General features: G+C 39.2%; 1 protein-coding gene across 1 annotated transcript; it reads left to right on the forward strand.

Annotated features, from left to right (window-relative positions):
• The first annotated feature begins 2843 nt into the window (after nucleotides 1-2843).
• On the forward strand, nucleotides 2844-5696 carry ZNF30 (zinc finger protein 30). The gene is given in 4 exon segments (XM_053211392.1): nucleotides 2844-3728; nucleotides 4232-4713; nucleotides 4716-4907; nucleotides 4910-5696. Coding segments are annotated over 3 exon segments (1281 nt in total). The 5' UTR covers nucleotides 2844-3728; nucleotides 4232-4265; the 3' UTR covers nucleotides 5551-5696.
• Nucleotides 5697-10849: the final 5153 nt, after the last annotated feature.

Genomic DNA, 10849 nt, shown 5'->3' on the forward strand with positions numbered 1-10849 from the left:
CCAAGCACCCCAGATTGCTTGTACCTCTCCAATTAGTCTGCTAATCTTTCGGATGAAAATGGCTATTTTGAGGTTCTCGGGTCTGCAGGTACCGTCCATCACTCCCTTCTGCTTTTTCCTGCACAGATGCAGAGAGGGTTGCCTGAATGGGGACAAGGGTCAGGAGAGGAAAAGCCGCTGGGAGGCCACTTTGGTAGTGCAGACTGGGGGTGCTAGTGGTTTGGATTCGAGTGTTGGTGGTGGAAAGTGGCAAGAAGCTACTTTGAGCATAGAACTCACAGCATGCTGGTGGGTTATAAATGAGTGGAGGAAGAGGGACGTTAAGAGGGATGAGCACGTTTTGGCTTGAGCAGGCGAATGGTGACACAGTTGCCTCAGATGGGAAAGAGGGAAAAGGCAGGATGGAGAGCCAATTGAAATATGTGTGCTTTGAATATTTTAAGTCTGAGATGGTCATAAATCATCCGATTAGAAGGCTGAGTAGGCTGTTGAATATGAAGCCTGAAGTTGAGAAGATGGGCTCACAATAGCAGTTGAGTTTTATTGGCTTATGGCTGGTATTTATTTACTTATTTATAAAAAAAAATTGTAATGTTTATTTATTTTTGAGAGAGAGAGAGAGCCGGGGAGGTGCCGAGAGAGAGGAAGACACAGAATCCGAAGCAGGCTCTAGGCTCTGAGCTGTCAGCACAGAGCACGACGCGGGGCTCGAACCCACGAACCGTGAGATCATGACCTTAGCAAAGTCCAGCGTTTAACCGACTGAGCCACGCGGCACTCCTGTGGCTGGTATTTAAAGCCATGGCGCTGCATGAGGTCTCCCAGAGAGCCAGGGCAGGTAGAGGAGTGTCACAGTTACGTCCGTCAGAGGACGCCACAAGAGAGACTACTGAGAAGCATGTTTTGAGGTAGAATTAAAACGGGAAAGTGGTACCAGCAAAGGCAAATGAAGAAAACGTTTCAAGATGGAGGAATGATTACTGAAACATGAATTAAGACATGAGCGTTGAGTTTGAGGTGTGGCCTTCCCAGAAGGGGAAATTCTCAGCGGGATCAAGGAGTGAAAGCCTGACAGGCCCGGTCTAAGCACAACGGGGTGAGGCAGCGATGAAAGTGAGGGCAAGGGCTCTGCAGTGGCATTTGCGCACGAAGAGATGGGTTGGTTGGGACATGGGGTTACACCTGCATGGTTAGTGATGGGAATGGTTCCATTTGAGTGGTCAAAATGGGTGAATTGGGAGGAGGAAATTATTATAGCAGCAATGGCCTTGACCTGGAGGGGTAAGATGGTGGAATTTTGTGCACAAGAAAAAATGGTGACAGTGGATTTGGATGTAGGTAGTTGATATAGTAGAGGAATGAGTAAGTATCCTTTATTTTGTGTTTTCTCGTAGACCTAAGAAGAAAAGTCATTAACTGAAAATTTGTCAGGGGAGGTATGAAATCTTGTTCAGTTTGCTCATGCCATGCAGACTCCCCCCCCCCCCTTTTTTTTTTATTTTTTTTTTAACGTTTATTCATTTTTGAGAGTGAGAGAGACAGACCATGCGCGGGAGAGGGGCAGAGAGAGAGGGAGACCCAGAATCCGAAGCAGGTTCCAGGCTCTGAGCTGTCAGCCCAGAGCCCCGTTGCGGGGCTTGAACTCCAGAACCGTGAGATCATGACCTGAGCCGAAGTCGGAAGCCCAACCGACTGAGCCGCCCAGGAGCCCCTCCCCTTTTTGATCGTTGTCTCTTATGCAGCCAGTGGTGGTGGTGCTGGTGGTAACGGCAGAAGTGACTGCAGTAAAGTAACACGACATCTGTACTCTATGCCTGACCCCATTCTAGGTATTTTTGATTCTTTTTTTTCAACGTTTATTTATTTTTGGGACAGAGAGAGACAGACCACGAACGGGGGAGGGGCAGAGAGAGAGGGAGCCACAGAATCGGAAACAGGCTCCAGGCTCCGAGCCATCAGCCCAGAGCCCGACGCGGGGCTCGAACTCACGGACCGCGAGATCGTGACCTGGCTGAAGTCGGACGCTTAACTGACTGCGCCACCCAGGCGCCCCGCCTTATTGATTCTTACAGCAACACTGTGACATGGTTTTCAAATTGCTAGCAGTATTTTTTTAATGTTTATTTTTGAGAGTGTGCGCATGCGGGGGAGGACAGGGGGTGGTGGTGGACAGAGGATCTGAAGCCAGCTCTGCCATGACAGGCTGTCGGTGCAGAGCCCGCTTTGCTTGGGATTCTCCCTCTCCCTCTCTCTGCCCCTCCCCTGCTCTCAAACACACACTCTCTCTCTCTCTCTCAAAATAAATAAACTTAAATAATAAAATATCATTATTTGTAGGAAGATACTTCGTTACTGGTATTTCTTGTGTAAATATTTATTAGTTTTCTAAACCAGTCCTTTTGGTTAACTGGAAACATAGCTCCAGTGAAAAGAGGAAGAGGAATTATTTGAGTCTTCGATAGTAAATACTTTTTCTAAGTAGGAGATTATTCAACAACAGAGATTAAAAATTATTTTTCTGTTCTCTTGCAAGAATTATGATGGACTCATCTTTTATCCATCATCACTGATTCAGAATGTATAATTCAAGATAATCAGTCATGTATCCCTTTTGTCATTGCATTTGTCATCCAGAGCTCCGTATTAAGTCTCTTCTGTTTCTTGGAGAAACCTAGGAGTCTTGGAAATGTACCTGACTTTTTGGCAAAGATACCTTACACCTTCCCTGCCTCATTCCAGAAATTGTTTATTTCGTAAAGGATTCTCTATTTTATATTAATGGATTATCGGTGAATTATTTGTATGACATTGTCTTTTAACTATATCCTAATTCTTTTTTTTTTGTCTGGAGATTTGTCTTTTTTTTTTTTTTTTTTTTTGCTATCAATTTCTGCTGTGTGCTCAGGGGTTATAGTTCAGTGCTGAATGACACAGGGGTTGGGCCTGCTTTGGGGGAAAGTGTTCGTTTTCTATTGCTTTGTAACAAATTACCACACATTTGGCAGCTTAAGACTACAGTCATTTATTATCCCATAGTTCTGTAGACCAGTTCACAGGATGACTAAATCTGAGTATCAGCTGTGACAACAGTTCTTTAGGGCATAAGGCCTTCTAGGCTCACTGGTTATTGGCAGAATTTATTTCCTTCTCACACTTTCCATGTGGTCCCCTCCATCTTCCGGCCAGCAGCCAGCAAGTCTTGTCCTTCTCACACTTTGAATGTCCCTGGCTCCCTTTCTGCCCTCAGCCAGGAGAAAGCTCTGCTCTTTAGGGAATTATCCAGGCAAGCCAGGTTGATGTCTCCATCTCAAATCAACTGATTAGTAACCTTAATTATATAACATTTGTCATGTGATGCAACATATTCACAGGCATGATAATGGCAAAGGCCATGAAGACCAAAATACTATCAACCACAGGTAGGTGTGGGGGAAATAAATTAAAACTTTTAGCAAAGAGAAATAATTGTGTAATTGAAAACAGGTTGGAATTACAAGAATTAAGTGTTATAACAGAAGCTAAAGACATGGGCATCCTTAGACAAGGTCAGCAATTTACAGTATTCCTGATAAAGTGATATTTCACCTTAAACATACATAGGATGAGAAAGATCCAGTCTGCAGACAACACATGCCAGAGAATTTGGGGGAGATTACCATCACCTGCAGATGGAACCAAACGATGAGAAAACTTGTGACACATTCCAACTGCTCAAAGGGGAAAGTGAGGTAAAGAGGGAACAAAGAAAATTCTGACTTGATATGAGGGCTGATAGGTAAGCAGGAATCATATTAATGAAAGATACATGGATTTTATTCAAAGTGTAAAGAGAAGTCACAGTGGGGGTAAATGAAATTTTATCTGTATCAGAAACATTTGTTAGAAATGTTAAACATATTCGTGCCCAGAACTTGCCCTGTGTCTTCTGATTCAGGAGGTCTGGGATGGTGTGTGGGTACAGTTTTTCAACATGCTCCTCAAAGATCCTGATCCACACTTAAATATCAGAAATGAAACTTATTTTATCCCCAACCTTACTATTTTAAATAAACTCTCACTAATCTCTGCATTTCTCTTTGACCTTGAAAAAATTTTTATAACAGTATTTTAGTATAATCTAGGCTTTTGATATCTAATGGATATTTTTAGTCTCTTTTCTTCCAGAGAAATCTATTCCTGTATTTTCTCATATAGGAAAACAGATATTTGTTTTTTGTTTGTTTTCTTTCAGATTTTCAGTCGAAGGATGAGACAGCAATAAAGAAATGCCCACCATTGAGAAATATACATCTTTTGCTTTACATCCGAGAATTCTTAATAGAGAGCAATCATATGAATATCAGGAATGTGGGAAGACTTTTTGTCAGTACTCAAACCCTGTTCAACGTGAGAGAACACATTCTAGTGAAAAACCCTACAAATACAAAGAATGTGGGAAGAACTTTAGTAATGGACATCGGCTCACTGTACATCAGAGATTTCATACTGGTGAGAAACCTTGTAAATGTAAGGAATGTGGGAAGTCCTTTAGTACCTTTTCGTACCTTGTTCAACATCAGAGAACTCACACTGTTAAGAAAGTCTATGAATGTAAAGAATGTGGGAAGGCTTTTATTAGAGGCTCAGGCTTTGTTAAACATGGGAGAATTCACACTGGCGAGAAACCATATGAATGCAAGGAATGTGGGAAGACCTCTGGTAGTAGCCATAATTTACTGTACATCAGAGTAGTCATACTGCTAAGAAAGCCTATGAATGTGGGGAATGTGGAAAAGCTTTTTATAGTAGCTCATACCTTGTTCAACATCAAAGAATCCATAGCGGTGAGAAACCCTATGAATGTAAGAAATGTAGGAAAGCTTTTATAGTGTATGGAAAACTTCTTCAGCATCAGAGTATTCATACTGGTAAAAACCTTTTGTGTGTAAAGAATGTAGGAAGGCCTTTAGTACCTTCTCATACCTTGTTCAACATCAGCGAATTCATACTGGTGAGAAACCCTATGAATGTAAAGAATGTGGGAAGGCCTTTAGTAGTAGCTCACCCCTTGTTAAACATCAGAGAATTCATACTGGTGAGAAACCTTATGAATGTAAGGAATGTGGAAAGGCCTTTAGACTTAGTTCATTTCTTAATGCGCCTCAGAGAATTCATGCAGAGGTAAAGCCCTATGAATGCAAGGAATGTGGGAAAGCCTTTAGTCGTGCCTCATACCTTGTTCAACATGAAAGACTTTATACAGGTGAGAAACCCTATGAGTGTAAGGAGTGCAGCAAGGCTTTTAGTGCTGGCTCATACCTTGTTCAACATCAGAGGATTCATACTGGTGAGAAACCCTACGAATGTAAGGAATGTGGAAAGACCTTTCGAGTACATGTACATGTTACACAGCATCAGAAAATTCATGTTGATGTGAAACCCTATAAATGTAAGGAATGTGGAAAAACAGTTGTGCCTCATACCTTGTACAACGTGGCAGAATTCATACTGGTGAGAAACCCTATGAGTGTAAGGAGTGTGGGAAGGCCTTTAGTTCTGGCTCTTACCTAGTTCAACATCTGAGAATTCATACTGGTGAGAAACCCTTTGAATGTAAGGAATGTGGCAAGACCTTTAGACTTAATTCCTTCCTTACTGAACATCAGAGGTTGCACACTGGTGAGAAACCCTTTAAGTGTAAAAAATGTGGGAAGGACTTTGGAGACAGTTCAGCCCTTAAAGCAATCAGAGAAACCATATGGGTGTAAAACCCTAAGAATTTAAGGAATTTAGGGAGTCCTTTATGTATGACTCAAACATTATTTAGCATCAGAATTTATGCTAATGAAAAACCTGTATGTAAAAAATCTTGTAGGCCTTTAGAAAATATTCTCATATTACAGAATTCATAATGGAATTCAGAAAACATAGGAAAGCCTTCATTTGTCATTCTTGTGTTTATAATATCAGAATATTCGGGATTGGTGGCCAATTCAGAAAAGGTAGGAAACTTTAGTACAGCATTGGTAGCATGAAATTTGATATGACCTATTCTACTATGGTTGAATGAACTAGTGAATAAAAAAAACCTTCCAGTTACTCTTAAATCATTGCTGAACTTCAGATAATCCATCCTAGTTAAAAAAACAAACAAAACCAGTTAATGTATATTGGAAAGCACGCATCAGCTCCCATCATTGTCATGCCACCGCCTTCCAACCTGTTTGACCCCAGGCACCATACGTGCTATTTCAGGGCATTGCTTTTAAAATGGTGGTATTAGAACCTACATACTCGTAAAAACCTATGCCTGATACTTATTAATTTTACTATTAGCATGCTTTTCAACTGCTAGTGAAATTTTGAGAGTAAGACCCTACAGGTGTAGTTAATTTAGAAATGCCCTGGGGCACCCGGGGATGGCTCAGTAGGTTAAGACACCGACATCGGCTCGGGTCATGATCTCACAGTCTGTGTGTTTGAGTCCCGCATCAGGCTCTGTGCTGACAGGTCAGAGCCTGTCTCAGATTCCGTGTCTCCCTCTTTCTCTGCCCCTCCCCCACTCATGCTGTCTCTCAAAAATGAATAAACATTAAAAAAAATATATTAAGAAGTTAAAAAAATGCCTTTATATTCGTGTATCCATTTTACAATTTTAGGTAAATCTCTCTGGATAAAACTTTGTAGAAAGAAAGAAATGAGAGGATATTCATTTTGAACTCATCCCTTAAATTGAATTAATGCTTGAAAGATACTCAGTCTTTCAATGTATGTGAAGTTGTTGAGAATAGCCTATAATCCTCATTCTTTGTCCAAAACTCAGGGTAAGTTGGAAATAATGAGAGAAAAATACTGTCCACTTGGAAATTTCTTTTACAACTTTTTTGTTAATAGAAATTTTAACCGAGAAAAGTTGAAAGAATAGTAAAATTGCCACCATCTTTGGTAACATTTTGCCTTATTTATTTTATCTCTACTTATCTCTCCATGTATACATGTTATTTCTGCATGTAAGAGGGAGTTGTAGACTTCACTCCTAAATAATGGCCTTCTACTCTTTTTTTTATAAAAATTGTTTAATGTTTATTTTTGAGAGAGAGAGAGAGAGAGAGAGAGAGAGAGAGAGAGAGAGAACATGAGTGGGGGAGGGGCAGAGAGAGGGGGAGACACAGAATCCGAAGCAGGCTCCAGGCTCCGAGCTTCCAGCACAGAGCCTGATGCGGGGCTCGAACCCACAGACTGTGAGATCATGACCTGAGCTGAAGTCGGATGCTTCCCAACTGAGCCACCCAGGTGCCCCTATATACTCTTGAGTCCCACCTTTTTACATGATTTTGGGGGGAAAGTCCAAGGAAGTTGTGTTAGAGAATGCTTCACATTCTGTATTTGTTTTCTCAGTCACCTAACTTGTTCCTCTACCCAGATTTTTTTCTATAATTGGAAGTTACACAGATTTCACTGGGTTCTGAAGAACACTTCCAAGGTAATGCTGCAGTTTTTGTAAACACATAACTAAGTATTGAAACTTGGATAGGGTAGTCACTGCTGGAGCTTTCCACTGTACGGAGGCTTCTTGCGATTAATGATCTGAATAGTGATAGTTTTAACATCTTGATTTGGGAAGTCACCACATGTATGCATAAGTTTGGGATTAAAGAGAAAACCAAAAATTATGAAATTGAGGTCTACTCAGAAAAGGTAATGAGATGCCTGTGTATCAGAAATTTTCATGTGAGGCCAGAACTGTAATTGGAACATTAATTTTAAAACAACAAAATTAATTAGAAAATTATTGTCACCGTGTATACAATTAATGAATCCGTGAAAAGAGGAAACAATCATATACATTTGTTCTGGGGCCATTTCTTGAAAAGAATTATCTTTCTCCATTGAGTTGCTTTTTGGAAATCAGTAGACTACATAAATATATTCATTTCCAAATACACTTCTCATACCATTGTACCATGTGTCCATTATTCTAACAATACCGAAGAGTATTACTGCACGTTTCAGGACTGCTACTGCTTTGTTGAAAGTCTTTTTTTCAATTACATCTTTGCAGATCAACTTGTAAATTGCCATGGGAGAAAACGTTTTGGGGAATTATAATGTGGAGTGTATTGAATCTATACATCAATATGGAGATAATTCACTTCCATTAATTCATAAACATGTATTTCCTTTTACTTAGGTCTTTAATTTCTCTCTGCAATGTTGTGTGCTTTTGAGTCCTCCACATATTTTGTTAAGCTTATCCTTTAGTGTGTCATAATTCTTGATATTACAATAAATGCTGTTGCTGAATATATGAATTTTTTTCTGTGTATCGACTTTGTTTCCTGTGATACTAAATTTGCGTTCTAGTCGCTTTTCATAGATTGCTTAGATTTTTCTGTATACACAACAGTGTCATTTGTGAGTAAACACTTTTACTATGTCCTACCCAGTTTGAATTTTCTTCTCTTGCAGCATTTCCTACGGTGTCCAGTACACCAGTGTTGAATAGAGCTGATGAAAATGGACATCCTTGGCTTTCGTCAAATCTTGAGGGAAGCATTCAGTTCTTTACCGTTAAATATAATGTTAGCTTTTGATTTTTCATCCATGTCCCTTATCAGGGTGAGGGATTTTCCTTTTATCATTAAAGTGAGTTGCACTTCGTCAAATGCTTTCTTTTTCAGCAATTGAGATTCTCATACAATATAAACATTTTTTTATACAGTGACTTACATTGATTTTCAAAAGTTGGCTCAACTTTTCATTCCCAAGATCATAGTGTACTTGTCATACATTCCTGCTTTCATTTTGCTAATGTTTATTAAGGAATTTTCACATCTATGTTGATGAGGGAATTTTTTGTTTTTTATTTGGGGGTTATTGACATAATTTGCATATAGTAACATTCACCCTGTTTAGGTATACAGTTCTATATATTTTTTGACAAATATATACAGTCATATAACCATAACCACAACCAGGATGCAGAATATTTGCCACCCCCCAAAAAAAGTTCCTCCATGCTCTTGGGTAATTAGTTCCCTTCCCCCAACCCCAGGTCATGACAACTAATCTATGTGTTTGTTGTTTGCAGAATGTCATACAAATACAGTCAGTAGACTTTTGTTTCTGGCTTTAATTTAGCACAGTGCACTTGTGATTCATCCATTTTATTATGTGTATAAGTTGTTCATTTGTTTGTATTGTTGCGTAGTATTCCATTGTGGGTGAACCACAATCTGTTTACCCATTCACCAGATGATAGCAATTTGGGTTGTTTCCAGGATGGGCAGTCATGAATAAAGGCACTGTTTGCACTTTTGTGTGGACATTTTCATTTCTTTAGGTAAATGCCAAGGACTCGAAGTGCTGTTGTATGGTAAATTTGGTTTTAACTTTGGAAAAGTTTGGCAATTTCTTGTAAAGTGGCTGCGCCGTTTTACGTTCCCATCGTCAGTGTATGAGGGTTGCAGTTACACATCGTTGTCAGCACTTGGTGTTGTCGGCTTGTTTTTGTTTTCGGTTACTCTAATAGGTAGGTGTCTGGTGGTAACTCATTGTGTTTTTAATTTGCGTTTTCCTAATGGTCTATGTCTTTGGAAAAATCTCTGTTCAGATCTTCTGCTCATATTTTAATTGGATTTTTTGCTACTGAGTTGTAGGAGTTATTTTTTTTTTTAGATATTAACCCCTTATCAAATGTATCATTTGCAGATATCGTCTCCCATTCAGTAGGTTGCCTTTTTATACTGTTGACGGTTTCTTTTGCTGTGCAGAAGCATTTTAGTTTCATCTAGTTCCATTTGTTTACTTTTGCTTTTGTTGCCATTGCCTCTGGAGTCAGATCCAAAAAATATCTCCAAGAGCAATGTCAAACAGCTTACTGCCTGTTTTCTTATAAGAGTTTTATGGTCTCCCATCTTATACTCAAGTCTTTAATCCACTGTGAGTTAAATTTTGGGTACGGTGTTAACATAGTGGTACAGTTTCATTCTTTTGGATGTGGCTCTCTGGGTTTCCCAGCACCGTTTATTGAAGAGACTGTCCTTTCCCCATTGTATATTCTTGGCTTCTTTCTCATAAATTAGCTGACTATGCATGAATTTATTATAGGCTCTGTATTCCATTGCATCAGTCTGTGTGTCTGCTGCATTGGTCTGTGTGTCTGCTCAATGCCAATACCATACTGTTTTGATTACTGTAGCCTTGTAATGTAGTCTGAAATCAGGAAGTGTGATGCCTCCAGCTTTGTTCTTCTTTCTCAAGATTGCTCTGGTGATATAGTACCTTTTGTGGTTCCATACAAATTTTAGGATTGTTCTATTTCTATGAAAAGTGCCATTGGGATTTTGATAGGGATTGCACTGAATCCATAGATTGCTTTGGGTAATATGGACATCTTAACAATATTAATTCTTCCAATCCATGAGCATGGAATAGCTTTAGATTTATGTGTGTCTTCTTTGACTTCTTTTATCAATGTTTTAAAATTTTCAGTGTAAGGGCGTTCTACCTCCTTGGTTAAATTTATTCTAGTTATTTTATTCCTTTTGATGCAATTGTAAATGGGATTGTTTTCTTAATTTTTTTTCTGATAGTTTGTTAGTATATAGAAACACAATTGGTTTTTGTATATTGATTTTGTATCCTGCAACTTTACTGAAATTGTTTTTTAATTCAGATAGTGTTTTGGTGGAGTCTTTAGGGGTTTCTATATATAAAATCTTACTGTCCACAAATAGTGATAGTTTTACTTCTTCAGTTTGGATACCTTCTATTTCTTTTTCTTGCCTAGTTGCTCTGGCTAGGACTTCCAATACTATGTTGAATAAAAGTGGAGAGAGTGGGCATCCTTGATTTGTCCCTGATAAAA

Source organism: Acinonyx jubatus, chromosome E2 (genome assembly GCF_027475565.1).
Source record: "Acinonyx jubatus isolate Ajub_Pintada_27869175 chromosome E2, VMU_Ajub_asm_v1.0, whole genome shotgun sequence".
NCBI lineage: Eukaryota > Metazoa > Chordata > Mammalia > Carnivora > Felidae > Acinonyx > Acinonyx jubatus.